At 38.5% G+C, this 24,170-nt stretch overlaps 2 protein-coding genes across 2 annotated transcripts in view; one reads left to right on the top strand and one right to left on the bottom strand.

The window, feature by feature from the left end:
- Positions 1–7,333, top strand: part of LOC124112799 (probable UDP-sugar transporter protein SLC35A4) — a 46,268-nt gene extending 38,935 nt beyond the window's left edge. The window contains exons 7-10 of the mRNA XM_048385427.1: positions 3,720–3,864; positions 4,220–4,319; positions 5,604–5,665; positions 6,803–7,333. Of these exons, the coding sequence (XP_048241384.1) occupies positions 3,720–3,864; positions 4,220–4,319; positions 5,604–5,665; positions 6,803–6,991 (496 nt within the window). The 3' untranslated portion in view covers positions 6,992–7,333. The remainder of the gene's footprint in view (positions 1–3,719; positions 3,865–4,219; positions 4,320–5,603; positions 5,666–6,802) is intronic.
- Positions 7,334–22,234: 14,901 nt separating this feature from the next.
- On the bottom strand, positions 22,235–23,938 carry LOC124112803 (uncharacterized protein RP688-like). The gene is made up of 2 exons (XM_046472946.2): positions 23,858–23,938; positions 22,235–23,674 (listed from the first exon to the last, which is right to left on the bottom strand). Exon 2 carries the CDS (start codon positions 23,666–23,668, stop codon positions 22,637–22,639), a length of 1,032 nt encoding a protein of 343 aa, XP_046328902.1. The 5' UTR covers positions 23,669–23,674; positions 23,858–23,938; the 3' UTR covers positions 22,235–22,636.
- Positions 23,939–24,170: the final 232 nt, after the last annotated feature.

The following is a 24,170-nucleotide window of genomic DNA, read 5'->3' as shown; positions in this document are numbered from 1 at the left end:
TCATGTATTCTACAATTGATAATGTATTTGTCCTGAAATCTCTATGTCAAAAGCATTTCAGAAAACCAAAACACAGATTCTATGCAGCAGGTTTCATAGACTTTCGTCAGACAGAAATAAGCTGTTTATGTACTTCTTGGGAAAGGTGTGCATGGGAAAATGTTTAGAATTCTAAAAGATATGTAATACAAGGTCTCAGATTTTGTTAGAAAATCAGCCTGTATTATGCATCATAAATATTGTTTTGAGACAGTACAATAGTTGTCCCACCTGTCCATGTGCAAAAATGTATCTCACGTATTGCATTCTTGGCCATGCGGCATTTGATACCGAATAAACCTCTTCTTCTTTAGTATATAATGATACAACTGTTAAAAACGATTATAAGTCGTTTTAATTCATTTACTAGAAATGATAGCAAGATGTTTATGAACTCAGAGAAACATGGTCAAGCAATGTTATAAATTTTAATCTAATCAATTGATTATTCCAACCAATTATTTGATTGATGCCTTATCAAAGTCAGATTAATATGATTTAGTTGCTGAACTAACAAACACTAAACGATTCATGGTACATCATCCACTTGGTATAAAACTTAGCTTGGTGGCTATTTCTATAAACATTATATAATTTCTTTTTAAATGATATATTTTTTAAAACGATAGTGCTGAAAGTGATGACCAATTTAATAACGCATCAAACATATTTCGAGACACAAAAAATTTGACAAAATAGGAAAGGCAGTATCGCTTTGTCACAACCTGATAAGGCATTATCCAGAGGGCCTGCTCAATTCAATTACAGAATGAAGTATATAATTCGTGATACATATCATATTACTGTGATGAATATTGAAATGTTTATTTAACCAAAAATGTTATTCTTTACCTTGATGTGAGGAGATTGTCAATATTTGATAAATGAGCAAGATCTAGTGTTCATATGTTGGTTATTTACATATTGTTCAAGATTTGGTTATGATTATGTTGAAAATGAGTTTCATATTTACTTGACACTAATTTTCATCTTGTTTTTTTAACTTTCGATAGGACTTTACCAATCTTTAGAACAACTTAGAACAGTCAGTATCCTAGAAAAGGAACTGGTCTGAATCCCTTTTTGTGTGTATTTTTATTATTTAAGGAAAAGTCATACTTGGGATGGGTGTTTAAATATCGAATGATATCGGTATATCGGTATATAGGAAAAGTCCAGTGTGGAGGTCAATAACGCGTATGTCCCCCGTTGGAATCGATAGCGGCCTGACATATCCTGCCCATGGAAGAGACAAATATGCGAATCAAATCCTGACGCAAAAGCCAACTGCTGCAATGTCTGAAGTCATGGTTAACGTCGGCGTAGCCGTCTATCAAACCCTTTACACAGGTGCTCTATCGGGATCAAATCCTGGGATCTAGAGGGCGAGGGGAGAACATTTGTAGACAGGACTTTGTGATCAGTGCTGTATGCGGTCGAGCGTTGTCCTGCTGAAATACATCGTTGCCGTTAGCTGAAATTGGGAGGACGTGTGGTAGGAGAATGTCGTTGATGTATCGTTGTAAGATTGCCCTGGATATGGACCATACCTGTCCTGCCATGATGAGAGATATACGCCCACATCATAACGCTACCCACACCAAACCTGTTCGCAGTTTCCGGCGTAACGTTCTCCCCGACGTCTGTAGACCCGTGCTCTTCCATCCCCTTGACGGTGGAGATATCTTGATTTGTGGCTGAACCAGACATCCCCACATCGCAGTTGAGGCCTAACCCTGTGTTGAAGACACCAATGCAGTCGTTGTTGACGATGTTGTCGACTCACGCGTCGAACATGACGTCTTGCTCGTAGACCTGCTGCTCTGTCACTGACAGTATAACACATTTAACCTCTTGATTTTGCACCTCTTGGTCCGCTTAGTTTGCTTTTATGGCCCAAAATATCCATTTTGAGTTTCTGTTTTTTAAGAGTATATTTGCATTTAAATGTATGTTATTTCTTGCATATGTAATACGTGTCACTTCACATGTGATTTGTAAAATGAAATATGTATTATTTAGTGTTATGTCCTAATGGCATGTGGTTTCTAGTGCAATAAAAACATATTTATTCTTAATCAGTAACAGTCATGATGCCCATAGGTTATTTGTTTATTTAAGCTTTGAACTTATTATATATTTAAGTCTTTGAATGGCATTTAGAAGAGATTGACGGATGTTAACTTCTTTATTATGAGGAACCCAAGGTGGTAAAAACCAGTGTAGCAGTGAGGGGAAATAATTTTCGGTTTTCATTTTATCAACTATTCTTTTATTTTATTCATTAAAAAGACCCACTAACCCTATGCATTCCAGGTTATTTATGTTTTACTTAGAGCACCAGATATATAACGTGGGCAATGTAACTGTAATTTATTTATAGATTTCCACATGATTTGCAACTTATGCTTGTGTTTCCGGTTCCAATACGTTCCATACAGTTATGATGGAAAGTAAAAACAAAACTTAGTTACCCCGCCCTCGGATGAACAATATATTATTGACATGCTATATATTGACAATATAATACACTCATGACTCAATATGATTCATTTTACTCCCCATATACACTTTGACAACTAAACTATAACCCAAGACACATTATAACCCTCCTCTTTAGATAGTTTTGACACGCGACTGGTACCAAAATATGAGCCAACTTCATCGCCCGCGCAATCACGTTTTGCCGGCTGTGACGACATAGCGAAGAGCCAGTGGTTGTGGGCGGGGCTTATCGATCGGGACGGGATCGATGTATTGTAATCATAGAGTGAAAGAGTTCCTGACTAGCCGGGTTCAGGTCCCATCACTGGTATAAGTATCTGTGTCCTTATTTTAGTCTCCCGCAAACGTTACATTACGGCAGTGTGTCATAATTACGATGAACATCGATGCAATATGGTTAGGAGGTGATACAATTTTGCTTTTGATTTTACGAGCGCTTCTGAAAGTTCTGCGCTGCGTTTTGAGTAATAAATAGCAGAATGGGTGGGCAAAATACTGACTTTAAAAATGACTAACAGGGGACAACAGGTGGCTAGATGAGCAACATACTGACTTAAAATGTCTTGACTAATAGGACTAGGGAAACGGGATACTGACTTAGACGGCCCCGACAAACAGGGAACTGACTAACAGGGCATGGTATAGCTAGTATTTGGGGCTTGCGATCTTATCAACCTGATCCAATGCTGATAAGTAAAACACAGTTCACTTGTTGATGCAGGAAGCTGAGCGGCGTGCAGTGGATATCCCTGGGAGTTCTGAGCATATCTGGCATCTTAGACAGGTTGGTCAACTCTTTACCTAACTTAGAAATATTCCGTGAAGTGTTTTAATATCTATGTCTTTGACAAAGCGGTTGTAAAAGCGGGCTTATAAATGTGTATGAAAATCCAATAATGCTGCACCATTCAACCGTCAAAGAAGGACACATCAAATGAATGCATTACTAATACCATAAATGTGTAAAGTCTCACATTCACCGTCTGGATGTATATGACGATATGGAAGGCGTTACCTCTTATCTTCAGAATATCTCTTTGTCTGAGTATGATGGTACGTAGATCACGAGGTGACCTGATGTGTCTTATATCTCTGTCAATCTTTGTCTTAGTATGATGGCATGCACACCAAGAGGAGACCTGATGTTTTATGTATCTCTGTGTCTCTTTGTCCAGCTATGGCGGTATGCAGAACAAGGCCTCCGTCTGGTCAGGAGAGATACACCTGACAGTTACGGGGCTTCTCATGATGTGCGCCTACTGTTGGATATCAGGTCTCGCCGGTGTCTACACGGAATACATATTAAAGAAACAATATGAGGTGAGGCACTGACCGCTGGTTAATGGATTTCAACTTTTTACAACGTTTCGGAACAGGTGTACCTGTATCAATTCAGGTGACCAACGACAGGGCAAAGAAAAATTGTGTGTATGGGTGTTTGGTATCTGTGTATATATAATCGTGCCTATATTATCTTGTTCTATCCAGTTGTTGATCACTTCGGGGTAAACGGTACTAGCACCTGAATCGGAATGGCCCTCTGTACTGATATTTATTTACCTCTAAAATTGTGAGTTAGCATACAAGTAAAAGTACGTTTCAGAACCCAATGAGATGTCCTAGGAGACTATCTTACTCCAGCGTTAATAAAACTTTTCTCCAAATGCTTGTCCAGACATCCCTCCATGTTCAGAATACCCTGTTGTACACATTCGGCATCGTCCTGAACGGGGGAGTGTGGGCCGTGCAGGAGGCAGTGAGTGGCAAGGAAGGGGGTAAGCAAAAAACACACACAAAACGGTGTGGTCAGACCCTCCTTAGTCGTCATATAGATACACGTATGTAACACTGTTGTCAGAGGGATTGTATGTTAACACTGTTTGAATATTGGATTCAGTTTTAGTGTTGCCGATATTGACTTCAGCATGATGGCTTAGTGCTGACGAAACTTATCTCTTTGTGACAATTGAACCCCCTGATCTGATAATTCATAGAGTCGTTAACAACAGCAGAGGCGGAAGGTGTGCTCGGTGAGTTCACACGAAGTAGACATTCTGAGGAGCACCATTCAACATTGATAACAATAACAAAAATTCCGGATAATTTATTACCTTGAGATGCCCTGTCATCGTAAAGTATTATGTCAATATCCCCCCTTGATAGTCTGTGTGTCAAGCCACTGATTTTCCTTTGGAGGTCCTGGTACTTCTTCTTTGGTGGGAGCCGCCAGCCAGGACTGTATGAAATCATCTTCAACTCAACAGGAGCCAGGCTGTTATTAAAATAATAGGACAGCTGTCTGTACATGTATTGTGTCGGACATCAATTGTAGTCCATGGTTATCTGCAGCTTCTTCAACTCGGCGGAAGATTTTTTATCATCTTGTTTGGTAACAGGAGAAACATCTGATCAGGAATCTTAATATGGATGGTATAAACATATATGTAGAGAGTTCCATCCCCGTACACGACGTCATCAGAACACAGGTCTTCTGGAATGGTCCTGGTGGTAAAGCCAAGGATCTTGACATCGGATCAGTCATATATATATTTGCAGCATAAGCTTTCTTGCCTTTTTTCAATCAACCTCAGAATGATTACTTCATACACTCAGTTTTATTTTCACGGTACAATTCAAACAATTCCATGTATTCAATCATCATGAATGAATGTCCCAATAACAAAGCAGATGAGACAAAAGGTCTATATAATCCATTATTCTGAGATTGGAATCGATCAAGTTGTCTTTCGCTTGTCTTGTGCTCACTCTAATTACTTGGCCTGCAGTATCGAGAAACTGTGTTCAGGTGTATACAGCGATGTGGGTACACTCGATGCTATCAATGCCTCACCAGCGCTTGTTAGTTTCATCAAAGTAGTTATTGCCTAAGTTTACTCCGCATCAAGCTGACACACCAACTCACTCACAGTACTGTATCTCAGAAAAGACCATATATATTATAAGTCCATAATAAAATTAAACATATCATGGTTGTGTACTGTGTACAACTGCCTCACAGAGAAGTTGATGTTACGATCATTATTTTGTTTTTGTTACAGAGAGACGTTTGAATCTGTTCGAAGGCTTCACGTTCAAGACGTGGGTAATAGTTGTGTCCTTGGTGAGCTTTTTCTCTTCTCGCCGAGTCAGATCAGTTGGGTAGTCTTATGGTGGAACGCGTTCGCTCGTCACGCGGAAACCCAATTTCGATAAGGGTATGATATTTGCAGTTCATTTCTGGTGTCATCCGCCTTGATATTGCAGGTAAAAGAGGCCTAAAATCATAATCCATTTCTATTCACATTGACTAAAGACCATGTGTTCTGAATGTGATGACACGCGAGTCTTTGCCTAACTGCATGTAGAAGACGAACGTTGTTCTTCATATTCATAAGAGAATGTGACCATCCGATATCAAGATGAGGAGGCTTTTCAAAACCAATTTATTCGAAGTGGCGAACGTTGTTGCATCCCTTATGGGTACCAGGATCGTGAGTCTTCATCCCAGATTTTGACCCTTGGTTAGTTTGCAGCATACGTGTGTTCGAAACTCTCACTAAAATGGCCAACTTCTAAGACCCGTGGCAAGTACTTCGGTTTCCTCTACATATGCAGGTGACACGACGTGATATAACTCGAGATAACAGAACTTGAGAAATCGATACTGTGAATGTGGCCAAATAAAACAGCAACAAACTTTGACACCAATTGCAGAATGATTGTTATGAATAATTGAGTTAACTTTATGTCGCTATTAGCGTCACAGATTATAACACTGTGGTGAATGGAACCCGCGGGTGACACGCGAATAATTTAACAACTTGGCTATCTAACATTCCATTTTTCTTACAGTTTCTTAATTGTAACAGCAGGTGTATCAGATAGACATCTTATGTTTTGCGAGTAATATTTTATGCCCAGAATTTTAATCTAGAACCAGTGGCATTAATATTGTTTCTTATCGACTTATAACACCCAAACATTATCAGAAACTGTCTATATCACACTCCTTGTAAATAGTAATTTAATTTGATATTTGTTTAACGTGGCATCCACTCCTCCACGCCGAATGACACATCTCTTAAAATGTTGGATTAAGAAAAAAATATTCTTGTCGCAGTGAAAAGTCCTAATGAGCATCTAAACCATTTAAAGTTTTGCACAAATCGGGCAGCAAAACACGCTCATTAATTTTACAATGTATATTTCACTGTGTATATTAAAACATACGTAATATAAATACTGCATCTCTCCCCAGGCCTTCAACGGGCTGATAATGTCGGCCATCATGAAGCACGGCAGCAACATCACACGTCTCTTCATCATCTCCTGCGCCATGTTGGTGACGACTCTACTCTCTGTCGCAATCTTCCAGTTGGCCCTGAACATGTATTATATCTTGGCTTTTATTTTGGTCGTTGTAGCCTTGTACATGTATCACAGATGATACCCTTTATATAGGAAGTCCGATTCAAGATGATTGACTTATTAAGTTCCTGTTTCAAAGTGACCTGAGTATGGTATTGAACATTGCTAGCGAAAAACAATACTTACTCAATAAAAGGTAAATTACATTGAATTAAAGCTAAAGAGGATAGAATTGTCATAAAACCGCATGTTATGAGAAATTAGCGGGCCACTGTAACTTGATAATGCTCTCATATTATCACGGCCGTTGGTGACGTCATATTGATGTTTAATAGTGACGTTATCTGGTCTGTTCTATGACGTTTCCTTATTTGTAAATGTTGGTCAGTGACATTCGTTCTGTGTTGATTGCAGTAAATTGTTCAAAACCGATATTGTTGTTAATTTTTATTTGATAACAAATTCTGTCCCTTAATATATATTTATAATAACGGTAACGCTATTTTCAGGGCATTATCATTTGCAGAAGCATATATCTTTTCAACTGCCTTCGTTGGGCAGTTAATGGAAAACCTCAGGCTTCTAGAAATAATGATAATGCCCTGAAAAATTGCGTTACCCTTATAATGATATAAAGTCACATTTGTTTCCAGTAATCTTCATGTATCCCTGTCATGTACATGTACACCGTTTCGTCATCACACTCCTTGTAAATAGTAATTTAATTTGATATTTGTTTAACGTGGCATCCACTCCTCCACGCCGAATGACACATCTCTTAAAATGTTGGATTAAGAAAAAAATATTCTTGTCGCAGTGAAAAGTCCTAATGAGCATCTAAACCATTTAACGTTTTGCACAAATCGGGCAGCAAAACACGCTCATTAATTTTACAATGTATATTTCACTGTGTATATTAAAACATACGTAATATTAATACTGCATCTCTCCCCAGGCCTTCAACGGGCTGATAATGTCGGCCATCATGAAGCACGGCAGCAACATCACACGTCTCTTCATCATCTCCTGCGCCATGTTGGTGACGACTCTACTCTCTGTCGCAATCTTCCAGTTGGCCCTGAACATGTATTATATCTTGGCTTTTATTTTGGTCGTTGTAGCCTTGTACATGTATCACAGATGATACCCTTTATATAGGAAGTCCGATTCAAGATGATTGACTTATTAAGTTCCTGTTTCAAAGTGACCTGAGTATGGTATTGAACATTGCTAGCGAAAAACAATACTTAATCAATAAAAGGTAAATTACATTGAATTATAGCTAAAGTGGATAGAATTGTCATAAAACCGCATGTTATCAGATATTAGCGGGCCACTGTAACTTGATAATGCTCTAATATTATCACGCCCGTTGGTGACGTCATATTGATGTTTAATAGTGACGTTATCTGGTTTGTTCTATGACGTTTCCTTATTTGTAAATGTTGGTCAGTGACATTCGTTGTGTGTTGATTGCAGTAAAAACCGATATTGTTGTAAATTTTTATTTGATAACAAATTCTGTCCCTTAATTTATATTTATAATAACGGTAACGCTATTTTCAGGGCATCATCATTTGCAGAAACATATATCTTTTCAACTGCCTTCTTTGGGCAGTTAATGGAAAACCTCAGGCTTCTAGAAATAATGATAATGCCCTGAAAAATTGCGTTACCCTTATAATGATATAAAGTCATATTTGTTTCCAGTAATCTTCATGTATCCCTGTCATGTACATGTACACCGTTTCGTCTTGCAAGTACATACTTCAAACAAGCACCACTACATTACTACATTTATAGGATGTGTCGGTGTACCATCAAAGGAACTTGGGGCATATTTGGGTCTCAATGTGTGTTTCCAGAAAGTATGCAAACAAAAAGTCCTTCCTCCTGTAATTATTATTGCAGTATACACGGATTTCCTTATCGGAAATAACAACACATGCACCAACTTGCAAGTGTGTTGATACATAGCTTCTCAAATACAACCAGAATTAGTTAATACTTATTTATTAATAGAACTGTGACACACAGTTCGATTACTAAATAAGTGCCCCTTAGATACAGGTTATATTACGAGTGTAATCCAAAGGGTTAGACAGCTTGCGAAATACACGAGTGGTAATATAACACGGTTTCTGACGGGACGAGTGTCTTATTTTTTTTATCGCTCACGTAAATTTTGAACGTTCTCTAAATTCAACATTCAAAAACACCGTCATTTGTATGTGGGTGGCGTATGAATATAACAGCAATAGCTGATGAGTGTTCTCTCAAGGTGTGAAATGTTCGTGTTCATGATAGCCTTAACACAAACCTCATTCGGTAAGGAACATCACATCAAATTCGGTTTAGTGTAGGCGAGGGGAGGGGGAGAGACGATCGACTCTTCGAGTCCCCATCTCGGCTATAAGATGTCATACCAATCAAAAGATGTGGTCAAAGTTGTGAAACGTGTTATAATTTCTGTTAAGCAGCATCAATTACAATTCAGGACACATGATTGCCTCGGTTGGTAAGGTGAGCTTCTCACATTTGCATTAAGTTAAGACAGTAGTATGTGGAAGTGGCAATGAACGTTCGATGCTTTGACATTTTGCTTCATATACTAAAATAGAGTGACCTCCCATAGTTGTGTACACACTCGTTACCCTCCCGGTATATAGAGCTGCGCTGTCAGGAACTTGTCGATTCACTTCCGGCACTATGATTCGAGAAGCATCGTGAGGTAGCATTTTCTAGAAGACTGGTTGCACCCATGGAAGAGGGTGGTTGATTCAAGGTCTTGTAAGACCTGACGTGCGACTTATCTTATGCCCAGTGAAAACACCGACTTATTGCCTGTTTCCAACACTTTTTCCTGCATTCAAGAACAGCGCTTTCACTCAACACATTCAACTTTGAAACATTCTTTACATTCGTGAGAGCACTGATTTACGTCATAGGACCTGTTATTTATTGCTGCTGCCACCTATTTTACCAATTGTATTGCCTCTTCTGATTGTAAATCTAGTCCTGTGTGTTTCAATATAATATGTCGATTGTTCAATCCAAATACTATACTATACAAACAAAAGTTCCTGTAACACCAATATTTTAGTGTATTTTTCAAACAAGTAAAGTTTGGTTTTCAATATTGTAGTACATGTATGAAATCAAGTCACAAACACGCTACAGAAAAGCATGCTTTCCATGCAAAAGTTGACTTTTATGCAAGCCCCATGCATTTCACTACCCAAGAATGGGTATAAAAACATGTGCGTTAACGGGATTCCATATGCATTGTTTAGCATCGTGCTGACAACAACCACTCAGAAAAACACCAAAATTACACAATTATACAACATTACGGAATGCCAAGCCTGTCCGAAAATGAGCGTCTGCGAGCCATTGGTATGCTTGAAGCAGGATCGAGTCAACGTGATGTTGCAAGACAATTTAACGTCAACAGAAACACCATTTGGTGTTTATGGCAACGTTGGCAACAGACGAATGCAATCAAAGACCATCCTCGGAGTGGCAGGCCACGCGTAACCAATATTCGACAAGACAACTGGATTCGAACAACACACCTACGAAATCGATTTCAGCCAGCAACAGTGACTGCAAGAAGCATCCCTGGCCTTCGACGAATATCTTCACAAACCGTACGTCGCCGCCTCAGATTTGCAGGGATTGTCCCAGAAGACCCGCCAGACGTCCCATTTTGACAGGAAACCACCGTCAAGCACGTCTACAGTGGTGCAGACAGCGTCTACGCTGGACGGCCATGCAGTGGGGACTGCAGAGTTCTATTCACCGACGAGTCTCGCTTTCACCACAGCCACAGCGATGGACAGATTCGAGTGTACCGACGTCGAGGTGAACGTTACGTCAATCATTGTGTCATGGAAGAAGATCGGTTCGGGGGCGGCAGCGTTATGGTATGGGGTGGGATTACAGCAAGACAGAGGACCCGTTTGATAATGGTAGAGGGAAATCTCAATGGACAGTGCTACCGCGCCGAGATCATCGGCCCTTTTGTTTGGCCCGTTTTTGCGTCGTCATGGCCCAGGCATTACCGAGGCATTGCGATATACTGTGACATTATAAAGTGGTATATAGGTAGATATAATACCAATCTATAGATGTAAACACATTTGATGATACATCTGTGTGTTTAAAGTTAATTTTGACAGGCGGGCCGAGTCGGACCCAACACAAGCCAAACACTTCTGATAGAGACTATGTTGAGAATGTAGAGGGGAAAAAGGCTTCACTTTGATCACCTTGTTTTCTTTAAATGCCACCATCTGAGACACTATAAAGTGGTATATAGGTAGATATAATGCTAGTCTATAGATGTAAACACATTTGATGATACAGACTATGTTGAGAATGTAGAGGGGAAAGGGCTTCACTTTGAGCACCTTGTTTTCTTTAAATACTGCGCTCTGAAACACTATAAAAAGGTATTTAGATAGATATAATACTAAGCTATTGGTGTGAATACATTTCATGTTACATCTGTGAGGTTTAAGTTGATTTTGACAGCCCGGGCCAAGTCGGACCCAACACTTGTGAGACTGTTGAGAGTTTCGGGAGAAGAGGTCTACTTTAACCAACGTGCCTGCTTTAAATACGATGAACAGTGACATTATAAAGTGGTATTTACTTAGATATATTACGTTCCTATCAATATAAACGCTATGCCGACAGATGGAAATTTGTATCACTATAGCTAGAAGTATTTGATACGTTTCAAATCTTATTTCGTTTAACGATTGCTCGTTTACATGTTACCTAGATCAGTGAGGCTTTCACACAGCTCCACTTTCTGGTTTTCAAGTGACTTACTCCGAAATACTTAATTATGGTGCACGTTTTTGGCTGGTGATTGTTCAGTAATGTCATGTGTGTATGTTGCATCAGTAATATGTTGGTATGATCGCCGATAATGAAGTAATTAGCCAATAACACTTTGGCCCGTCTTTGCCCGGCCCGACTTTAAGACAATGCCGCCTTTGTCGCCCAATGGAATGGATAAGCGAGACTGATTATTGTCTGGCGTTGACGTTTTATATTCTCTAATAGTTCTGCTAAGAATATGGTTTACGTTTGAGCTGTTACTAATTACGACAATATTGATAAGCAAACGGGGCTTTTACCATTCTTACAGCACATCACGTAAGGTTATAAACCGTTAACATTTCACTACATTCTTAGATCAATCCGGATTCATCTATGTTGGTGTGTTATGTTGTTTTCTATGTATGTGTGTAGACGCCCACAACAGTACATTGAAGGTGAGGTTTCCAGACACGATATTGTACTGTATGTGCCTGAAGAAAAGTCTCCATCCTTTACATTTTTCGATTTGTGTAGCCTTTAACCCCCCAAATCATTCATACACTGTGTGTACGTATCACCTATAATATGATAATTTTGATCTGTGTTGCACCTTTGTCATAAGATTGCCTCACTGTTCCCTACACCTGATCTTTTTTTCATCATATATCTTTATTAATTCCAGATTTTGGTGTGTAAGTATATTACTTCAAAAGCGAGACCGTATTACAGTATAACAGTGGCCAGCAACATCACCGGACCTGTCGCCCATAGACCATCTGTGAGACCAACTTGGACGCAGGATTTGGAAACGTCAACAGCCGCCATTGTCGAGGGATGTCTTGGCAATTGCCCTGCAGAAAGAATAGCGTAGGATCTCTAATCAGGATGTCAGGAGACTCGTGTACTCAGTTCGACGTCCTGTTAGGGCCTGCATCGTTGCTGGAGGGGTTACATCCGATACTGAGCCATGTGTCTGGCACGGGACATCAAAAGAGGACCCGTGAATATCAGGGGTAGAATAGGTCTTCAGCAACCCATGCTTGCCGTAAAAGGCGACTAACGGAATCGGGTGGTCAGGCTCGCTGACTTGGTTGATGCATGTCATCGATCCTGATTGTGTGGATCAATGATCATGATGTCAATCACTGGATTGTCTGGTCCAGATTTGATTATTTACAGACCGCCGTCATATAGTTGGAATATTAATGAGTGCGGCGTTAAACAACAAACAAGAAAACAAACGTTTTCCCAGACCTATTGTGTTTAAGTCAGGTTCCATGGATTCAGGGTACACACTGTTTTAGCCAGGTCATGATGACGTCATATTCCGCAATACTCGTGTCATTCCATCTTTAATAGACAAACCTGACTTTTAAAATATGAAAGTGTTTCCAAATTACTGACTTTTGTCTGACCAGTCTGCACTGACAGATAGTTTACATACAACTTTCTCGCTACCAACAAGCACCCATACAGATAGAGCGGTCGATACCAACAGCTGTTTCCGAGCTACTGAACACAATGACAGCTCCCTGGAAACCCTTTGTTCACTAATCGGTCTCCAGATCCCAAATTACAACAAGCCATGAATGGAAGACATCGATCTGGGCAAGGTGTGTTCAAATTTGATGACGTTGCATCAGTGGAGTCATTATGTAACATTAAGTAGAATACTGATCTTTGACAAATATAAACAGATGCGGGTTATTGCCTAACTGGTGTTGTACAGTCGTATAATATAATAATATTGATGTACTGTTATTGAGGTGAAGTGAAAATGAAATGCATATAACACGTCCCATTTTAATTCTGGAAACCCAAAAGTCCAGAAACTCTACTGTCTTTTCCCAGTCTCGGTCAAAGGTATTTACAAAAATAAGCATGCTGTTTTCATGGGAACATACTAAGGAAGAAAAATGAAAAAAAAGAAGTTAAAAAACTCAATATTTACACCATCTCGCCCATGGGACTGCCCATGGGCCTGCCCATGGGCGAAGTTTGGCCCATGGGCGAGAATATTTTCCTTTACTCAAAACTCATGTTTTTGTTTCGCAAACATTTAACTTGTATTCCATCAAGTATCATGCACATAAATTTAACTCATTTTAATTTAATTCAACGATTTTATAGCGATATTGAAATAGTTCGCCCATAGGCGAGAAAAAGGCTTGGCCCATGGGCGAGAATATTTTCCTTTACTCAAAACTCATGTTTTTGTTTCGCAAATACTTTACTTGTATTCCATCAAGTATCATACACAAAATTTAACTCATTTTAACTTAATTGAACGATTTTATAGCGATATTGAAATATTTCGCCCATGGGCGAGAAAAAGGTTTGGCCCATGGGCGAGCATATTTTCCTTTGCTCAACAGTTTTAGTTTCGCAAATACATTAAGGGATTAGAAGCATGACACATGATTCAACTCATTTTAACTTAATTCAACTAATTTTTGGCGTTTTTAAAATATTTCGCCCATGTTTTCGTCAGTCCCTTTAAAGAATTAACTAATTGTTTACAAAGTATATTGTATCATGTGAAACACACTTTGTATTATATCATTACATTACTATATTAAAAGTGCCTTTGGTTGGATGTTTCCTTTGCAGAAGTTTTACAAATTTCACCTTTTTTACATATTGCAACGATCTTTAATGAACCCGGCCTTATCTCTCAAAACGTTTTGACAGTTTATCATACAAATTCATGCGCGTGTACACCAATTCATTGGCGTTATTTTTCAACGAATTAAAGTTTAGTTTGTTTCTATTTCACTTCCCATTTTATGTCTCGTTGATACATCACACTGGGAAAAATAGTGACAATAGATATGCAATATACAGGTACACGTGCGCGTATTTTAATGGGAAAAAAACGATTCGTCTTTCATTGAAAAACGTCTAGCTGAATATCTCACATTCTAATGAAATCTCGAAATATTTTTTTCATTATATGCGGTGCGATGTTTACAGGCGATTGAGTGAATATTATGACACTAAAGCAACTTTTAAATGCATTGTCATTTTTGGTATGAAAATGGTAACAGTTAAGAAAAAAAAAAGCCTTCTTATGATAATTCTCATTAGTACGTTGTATCTAATTACAGAGTCGGCATTATTTACAGGTGATTCTACAATACCTGCTCTCGGTCAATTACGATCTACCACACCACGCGCGAATAAACAGTTATGCAGGTGTTGCTGTGGGCAAGTACCTAGCCTGTATATGTATATTTTTGTGGATACATGTATTACATATTTTCGTTGATATGTGGCAAGACAAAAAAAAGTTTATGAAAGATGAATTAGTGCCTTGAAATATTCAACGAGATGTGTATCATCGTTTAATGGGTCATTCAATAAAAGTATGTTTGGAGGAGATATCAAAGGAGCCGCCCAATATACACAGTGTCATCCGGTGAACTACCACCCCACCCTGTCCGTAAGAGTTATGTAATCGGTACACAAATATATTTGATGCGGTGTCAGTGTGTAAGGAGTTTGAATTACGTCCGCCACTGGCCACAGAGGTAATCCTCAAAGTGTACAGTATAAACTACGATTATAACGAACACGCTTATAAAGAACTAACGGATATAACGAACTAACTTTTTGGTCCCGACTATATGCTGTAGTTATGCTGTATATATGCTTATAACGAATTACGGTTATAACGAACTAAAATTAGTAGTCCCTTTGAGTTCGTTTTAACCGTAGTTTACTTTAGTTACAATCAACAAGGTCAATGTGGTACTAATTACCTAGTGACGCACGTAACAACGACTGTCAATCTGTCTGCTACAGCTACCATACCATCATCCCTGTCACAACTGGCATATCAACGGCTTATTCAAAATATTAATTGTAGAAACGTCGTTGAGAGACTAACATATGTTGTATACAGTCCTCATATTTGATATAAAAAAAAGTAAAAGTTGCCTGAACACAAGGGGTACCCATACTTGTTTGACAGTTATTCGGGTGTTGTAGACTGTCGAATGGGACTCATGTGTGTACGTAGGGTACACATATCTATTGCAAGTTTTGGTACTCGTACACTTTCTCTTTTTGTGTTGATATGATTTCTATTTTCGTACATGTTATGATTTCATTGTTATCTGTTTATATATGTTGGAGTAGTTGTCTGTCCCTCATAAATTGACATTGCTGCCTCGGTATTGCATCTCTTGACTACAGGAGATCTACAACATGTAGCGGATCTAACTGCAATTCTTGTTTTAACCAAGCCCGGGTTTGACATTCCAGTAACTGGATTCAGGTTGATTGCAAGATATGCATACCTCGTCATAGTGATTGTTGTGAATTCCTCAAAGTTGTGTTTGTTTGTTAGTTGTTTAACGCCGCACTTAGCAATATTTCAGCTATATGACGGCGGTCTGTAAATTATCGAGTCTGGACCCGACAATCCAGTGATTGACATCATGTGCATCGATCCACGCAATTGGGATACGGTGACATGCATCAACCAGGTCAGCGAACCTGACCAACCGATCCCGGTAGTCGCCTCTTACGACAGGCGCTGTCACCCTTTTACGCCAAGAATGGGTTGTTGAAGATCTGTTCTACCCCGGATCTTCACGGGTCCATTGCGCAGGGATTTGCGTAAAGTCATTCCGACAGCATACAATGCCTATTCAATGTCTCCTCAAAGTAATATAGTACGGTACTTAGGGTACATGTGATTTTATACTCAGGTTAGGGAGATGTTTAATCTATATAACGTGTTATTATTCTACCTAACAATGTATTTAATGACATGAATGCAAAACAAACTCAACGGTTGAAAGGTTTCATTGAAAAAACGACCCTGGTCTTGCCTAATAAAACAACTGCAACCCGACACAGATCAAACGCAACTTACAACCACAATCATAATCTGGTTAATCTCTATCACTCAGTTTGACAGTATTGAGCAGCTCAGTAATTAGGAGGTAAGACCAGGCAGGTACACTGGTCACACTTGACTGGTCTGTCCGATGATTAGGTCGTCTGACAATTGGGAGTGAACCATAGCAAGTACATTGTTGCTCCTTTTATAGGACCGATTAGTTTTATGACCACGGGCCTCGGCACAAGCGTGGTGCTGGAAGACAAGTTATACATGTACATCCCATATGGTGACTGTTTTTCGCTATTGATATTCTAAATTCATTCATAATACAACAACATTTAAGTACTCCTTGAAACTTTACAATCACTTCAATATGTCCAATAGATTAAACGAGAACAAATGATATATTGCAGATTATTAACACATTGTCTCTTTTATCAGCAGCTACGTTTGTATCATTGTACAAAGAAATATTTTGTCTGTCCTTTTGCAGATTTAGCCCCAGAATGTGCTCATTCGATTTGGGAACGAAAATAATTGCTTATCATGAGTATATATGATACAGTTAAAAGTTACTTGTACACTGTAGATGTATTCACTTTTAAGTCGTATTCGCGAGCGAGTTATATGATCCAGGTTAATTGGAACGAAGTCTAGAAAGGATTATAAAGTTTTGTATTTAGTAATGTGTAGGTTTGTTAAATATGATTTTTTTTTAATTCCTTTTATTCAAAATGTAAAAAAAATAATTATGCGCTGAAAAATAGAGCTGAGCTGATGGGCGATATGGCGTTAGCCACCTGAGATTGTCTGGTGGACACGGTTTAACCTTACTGTGCCCTCACCATGGTTGTTGTTGTCGTTGTTATAAGGGATTGGGAGCTACAGCTCAATGCATTTTTGGTTACAGTCTGTCTCACTAAAGTGGACATGTGCAGGTGAACTCTGTTCAATTAGTATATGAAATGCCCCAATATATGAACTCAAGACAATAATAATCTGAGAGTAAATACACGTGCGTCTGTTCCCCTCGTTCACCTGAAATTCAGTGACAATGTTGCTGAACAGTTGAATCTGATGGAGGTATTGTGCAGAACCTGTTTGACACTATTGGTTCCAGGACCACTACCACTGGGAAGAGTGGCACTCTGAGCTAAAAAAAAGTTTGGTCCTAACCGCCCCAACATCTACAAGTTTGTAAGCTTTTTGACATCTTTAAGAAGAAATTAACAGTCCCATGCTGAGACCTTTCTCAAAATTCAGGCCGGTGGCAGGCTGCCAACAAAGAGAAGAAAATATCGCAACCTCGACACAAGTGTGCTCAGTCAAACGATGAACTTACGACCGGCAGAAAACAACTCCAGTTGAGTATGCCGATGCTGTATCTCAACCGTGTTGGCCTGAAAAATTAAACATGTTAATTAAACCCATAATCGTATAATTCTTTTTATTAGAAACCGTATCTTAGTTTGTTCTTGCACTGTATCATATCGTGTATTTCATCTGTATATGTGTAATGTGTATATGTATAAATGACTACACTTTTACCGCATATTCTGCAACAGACAATAATTGATCACCTTATTATTGTCTCTCCATTTACCATGGCTGACTGCACTAATACCCTTTTAACAGTGCACACCGATTTCAGTATACATGTAGGCTTTTTGTTTAAAAAGGAATATGCAGGACATTATATGTAACAATTAACTGTGTACTAATTACATGTTTGAATGTTATCAGTTTTGCGTTCTGAGATACAGTCATGTAAGCATCTTCTATTATTAACAATACATGTATATAATAAAATACAGAACTCTCTGCCGGAATTTTTCGTGGAAATCATTTGATCAAGTATAAATGACTGCGTGACAAGACAAATCAACCAAAATACCCGATAAAAGAAACTGGCTTATTTTAGGAACAGTGCTATATCAGGACATTTGAAATTTCTAACCAAGCAGATACATTAGAGAAAGTGACCAGACTACATTTACGTAATCCGTATTAATCAAAGGTGTAAAATAACTGAAAATCATATCTGTCGGAGACCTACCAAATTTACCAAGATTTATTATTACTATATTTATTACAATGCAAATACTTTAGTGATACATTTTTCAGAGGAGAGGGCATACATACAAGTATTTTGCTTCCGTGTGTGAATGCAGGTGATACTTGGCATCTCAGTTCTCAGTTTTATACCGGTTGTATATCTGAATTTGTATGTGGAACCATGCGTACAGCATGACAATTACTTGCTAGTCGTCGATCTACAACGCAAATAACACGGTCAAACAATTTTGGGCACCACTTTTGCAAGTTATTTATTACAATAATGTTTTATTAAAATCTATTTCAATTTGTTTTCACCATTTTCCCTATTCCATTCCATGCATGTTTATGTTGCTACATCTTATTGTTCCTGTTCCCAAGTATTATAAAACACTTTAATGTCTCTTCTTCCTAATCTAACGTTAATACATTTCAGGTTATTACCATCATCTAATACACAAGCGATGATACCAAGACATAGTTAGTTCGGTTTTATGGTCTATGCGGTCTTACAATTGATTTTATTAGTCTATAAATCTTATGTCTAGTACATATTTTCACAAACAGGGCTGTTAGCTGATATAAGGAAGGTAACATCCAGTTGAATTCACAGTTGACGTATTTGCTATTTTTTTATATCAAATATGAGGACTATATACAACATACGTTAGTCTCTCAACGACGTTTCTACAATTAATAATTTGAATAAGCCGTTGATATGCCAGTTGTGACAGGGATGATAGTATGGTAGCTGTAGCAGACTGATTGACAGTCGTTGTTACGTGCGTCACTAGGTAATTAGTACCACATTGACCTTGTTGATTGTAACTAAAGTAAACTACGGTTAAAACGAACTCAAAGGGACTACTAATTTTAGTTCGTTATAACCGTAATTCGTTATAAGCATATATACAGCATAACTACAGCATATAGTCGGGACCAAAAAGTTAGTTCGTTATATCCGTTAGTTCGTTATAAGCGTGTTCGTTATAACCGTAGTTTATTGTACACTTTGAGGATTACCTCTGTGGCCAGTGGCGGACGTAATTCAAACTCCTTACACACTGACACCGCATCAAATATATTTGTGTACCGATTACATAACTCTTACGGACAGGGTGGGGTGGTAGTTCACCGGACGACACTATGTATATTGGGCGGCTCCTTTGATATCTCCTCCAAACATACTTTTATTGAATGACCCATTAAACGATGATACACATCTCGTTGAATATATCAAGGCACTAATTCATCTTTCATAAACTTTTTTTTGTCTTGCCACATATCAACGAAAATATGTAATACATGTATCCACAAAAAATATACATATACAGGCTAGGTACTTGCCCACAGCAACACCTGCATAACTGTTTATTCGCGCGTGGTGTGGTAGATCGTAATTGACCGAGAGCAGGTATTGTAGAATCACCTGTAAATAACACCGACACTGTAATTAGATACAACGTACTAATGAGAATTATCATAAGAAGGCTGTTGTTTTTTTCTGAACTGTTACCATTTTCATACCAAAAATGACAATGCATTAAAAGTTGCATTAGTGTCATAATATTCACTCAATCGCCTGTAAACATCGCACCGCATATAATGAAAAAATTATTTCGAGATTTCATTAGAATGTGAGATATTCAGCTAGACGTTATGCAATGAAAGACGAATCGGTTTTTTTCCCATTAAAATACGCGCACGTGTACCTGTATATTGCATATCTATTGTCACTTAATTTCCCAGTGTGATGTATCAACGAGACATAAAATGGGAAGTGAAATAGAAACAAACTAAACTTTAATTCGTTGAAAAATAACGCCAATGAATTGGTGTACACGCGCATGAATTTGTATGATAAACTGTCAAAACGTTTTGAGAGATAAGGCCGGGTTCATTAAAGATCGTTGCAATATGTAAAAAAGGTGAAATTTGTAAAACTTCTGCAAAGGAAACATTAAACCAAAGGCACTTTTAATATAATGATGTAATGATATAATACAAAGTGTGTTTCACATGATACAATATACTTTGTAAACAATTAGTTAATTCTTTAAAGGGACTGACGAAAACATGGGCGAAATATTTTAATAACGCCAAAAATTAGTTGAATTAAGTTAAAATGAGTTGAATCATGTGTCATGCTTCTAATCCCTTAATGTATTTGCGAAACTAAAACTGTTGAGCAAAGGAAAATATGCTCGCCCATGGGCCAAACCTTTTTCTCGCCCATGGGCGAAATATTTCATTATCGCTATAAAATCGTTAAATTAAGTTAAAATGAGTTAAATTTTGTGTATGATACTTGATGGAATACAAGTTAAGTATTTGCGAAACAAAAACATGAATTTTGAGTAAAGGAAAATATTCTCGCCCATGGGCCAAGCCTTTTTCTCGCCCATGGGCGAACTATTTCAATATCGCTATAAAATCGTTGAATTAAGTTAAAATGAGTTAAATTTTTGTGCATGATACTTGATGGAATACAAGTTAAATATTTGCGAGACAAAAACATGAGTTTTGAGTAAAGGAAAATTTTCTCGCCCATGGGCAGGCCCATGGGCGAGATGGTGTAAATATTGAGTTTTTAAACTTTTTTTTTTTAAATTTTTTCTTCCTTAGTATGTTCCCATGTAAACAGCATGCTTATTTTTGTAAATACCTTTGACCAAGACTGGGAAAAGACAGTAGAGTTTCTGGACTTTTGGGTTTCCAGAATTAAAATGGGACGTGTTATATGAATTGTCACCCTGTGAATAAGGTCAGGTAAAATGAGGTTTAACGTCGCGTCGTAGATTATAACACTAATATTGTGACATGTGTGTGGGGCTGCTTTTATTTGTCCGGACTAATGCCGGTTTTATACTGCTAGCACACTTAGATACCATGAATACCCCGCTTAAGACACAGTATACTGACTCCAAGCCGACCAGTTCTTGTTTTAGCCCCTTAATGCCCAGCGCCAGGCAGAGAAATAACAAGTACCACATTTCAACGTCTTTTCATACTACGCGACCGGGGATCGAACCCCGGGCCTTCTGCTCTCCGGGCGGACGCTCTTCCACAAGACCACGGAGATTGTCTCTCACAGCCTCACTGACAATGTGTTCCGATCTTGTGATCTTGTCAATCACGGGTCAAGAGAATGATCCTTTGTGTCAACCTGTCTTGGTGGACTCTCAAGATGGGCCACTAGCTCACAGTGTGAGCGAGTTTTTAGCCACATATGCGAAACATTTAATATATTGTATGCGACGGTCAGTTAGTACATTATCTACATTGAGTTCACTTTAAGAATATTCATATTAATTTACAGTTAGAAGGAAATTGGTGTTATAAGAAAGCTAAGACACTAGCACAAAGTTCCCATGACTGCATCCCTCTGCCCGGTCATCTTGTTTTACAGAGGTTACCCAAACATTGTGAATCGGAATATTTTAATCTTTACTTGTTGGACGATTGGTGTAGACCTATTCAAAATACGAAAATAGAAAAATGACCATTTTTTAATTCAATAAATTAGCAATTACAATTTTTAAATAACAAACCTAACAAACATGATATTAAAAATATACAGCATGCACATCTTGTAACAAAATTATATTCAACATCTGGCACCTGCTATTCGAATAAAGTCCAAAGCTTTTGTATTTTGCCAGACTCTTGTAGAGAATCATAAAGATAAAACCAACGTTATCTTTAATACACTGTACAACAGTTTTTAGAACATATTTTGTATTTGAACTACAAAACATTTAAAAGTCAATATATAGCTGGAGGTGTTTATGAAATAGCAATCCGTTTATATACATGTTATACCGTTTCATAACGTATCATATTCATGTTTATAACATGTTGAGAACGCAAGATAAAGGATTCATGAATAGAAACAAATGTAATTTGCCTTCACATAAGTAATTAATGAAGGTTTATGAGGAATCTACCTTCGAACAGTAGTATGGCTGAGTCCTCACCATATTTCTAGTTATAGACTTTACTACTTTGATCCCTGTCATAGAGGAAGAACTCTCCAATGCGTGTATTATGCCTCTCGAGAATCTCCATGGTACCATTAGACCTGTATTCCCGCCGAACGAATGGATGGATGGCCTTCAACAGGTCACACTGCAGAGTTGCCTGTTTGCTAGCATGGATAGATCGCTCCCATCTGTGATCATAGTGCAAATTCTGACAGACACTGATACTATAGGTTTGGAGTATGACGCTTTTTGTATTTCTCGGCGTGGGCAGAAGGAGGCCCATGAAAGGTCGCTTGCCGAGAGGAAATACGTCAGTCCGTTTAAACACAAAACGAGGAAAACTTCGATCATAATCACGAATGTGAGTCCTATTTTCTTTATAAAAGCTAATGTCTATAAACGGCCATTTCCACGAATAATTAGGTATATTGTAAGATCTACGATGATAAAACTTCCATCTGCGACCACCTTGTTGATTGAGAATAAAATGTGGTGCTAGTTTGGACAGTGAGGTGACCAATCGTTGTGTATCCTTAGCTCGCACCACAAGGTCAAGGTCGTCATCCCAAGGAATCATGCCGTGATGACGATAAGAACCAAGCAGGGAACCGGAATACAAAAAATATGTAACTTTAGATGCTACGGCTTTCATAAACGTTTTGAGTAGGATTTCAAAACAGCGTTTCTCTCTTCTAGTTATCATGACATCAAAAAGTTTTATTTTCCTCCTTATTTCATTTGTGTCGAGCATGCTGCGGGCAGTTTCTGGTATCTGTGTGCCAAGAGGCCATGGCAGGATATTGCTGGTGGTTGCTGGTACTTTTGCACCCCGTGGCTGTGGACCAGGGAAAGATGGCAGGGTGCTGCTGTTGGTTACTGGTACTTTTGAACACCGTGTCTGTGAACCGAGGAAAGATTGCAGTGTGCTGGTAATGGCTGTTGGTACAGTTACAACATTGTAGCTGAATACGACGATGCATGTTGTTACCGCTGTCACACACATCATATATCTTCTTGCTCTCCTGGTGGCCATATTATCCTGGAATGAAATGTATGTATAAGAGGCAGGTACATAGCAATATGTTACTGTGCATTTGAAACCAAGTATGAACCAGGAATATCATCACTGCACCAGCACACAAATCTAACTCCGTTTTTCTTAAAAGATGTTTGCAAAATGGTGAGCAATTCCTGCCCAACCGTTGACATCCGTCATACTTACTGATGTCCTTAGTTGCGAAGCTTTTCCGAACAGACGCTACGTGAACGTAGTAAATATTATAATATGTAGTTCATATGCTTGTCATCTTTATAAACAAGTTAAAATATGATGTGCGCATGCTTGCAAAATTTGCATTGTTCAGGCACGTGGCCTCTTCAGTCAGAATGCTTTAAGTGGAAAATTGTATTCAGAAATCGGATAGAGGGCGTGCGCTATGTGTGGTGAGTGACAAGTACAAATGATGACAGGTGAAATGATTGACGGCTTTGACCATGAGGCAGCCTATACTAGTGGGTATCAGCTGGTGTGACAG

This window comes from Haliotis rufescens, unplaced genomic scaffold, assembly GCF_023055435.1.
Source record: "Haliotis rufescens isolate VD_foot unplaced genomic scaffold, xgHalRufe1.0.p SCAF_58, whole genome shotgun sequence".
Lineage (NCBI taxonomy): Eukaryota > Metazoa > Mollusca > Gastropoda > Lepetellida > Haliotidae > Haliotis > Haliotis rufescens.
This window is presented reverse-complemented; position numbering and strand designations above follow the sequence as displayed.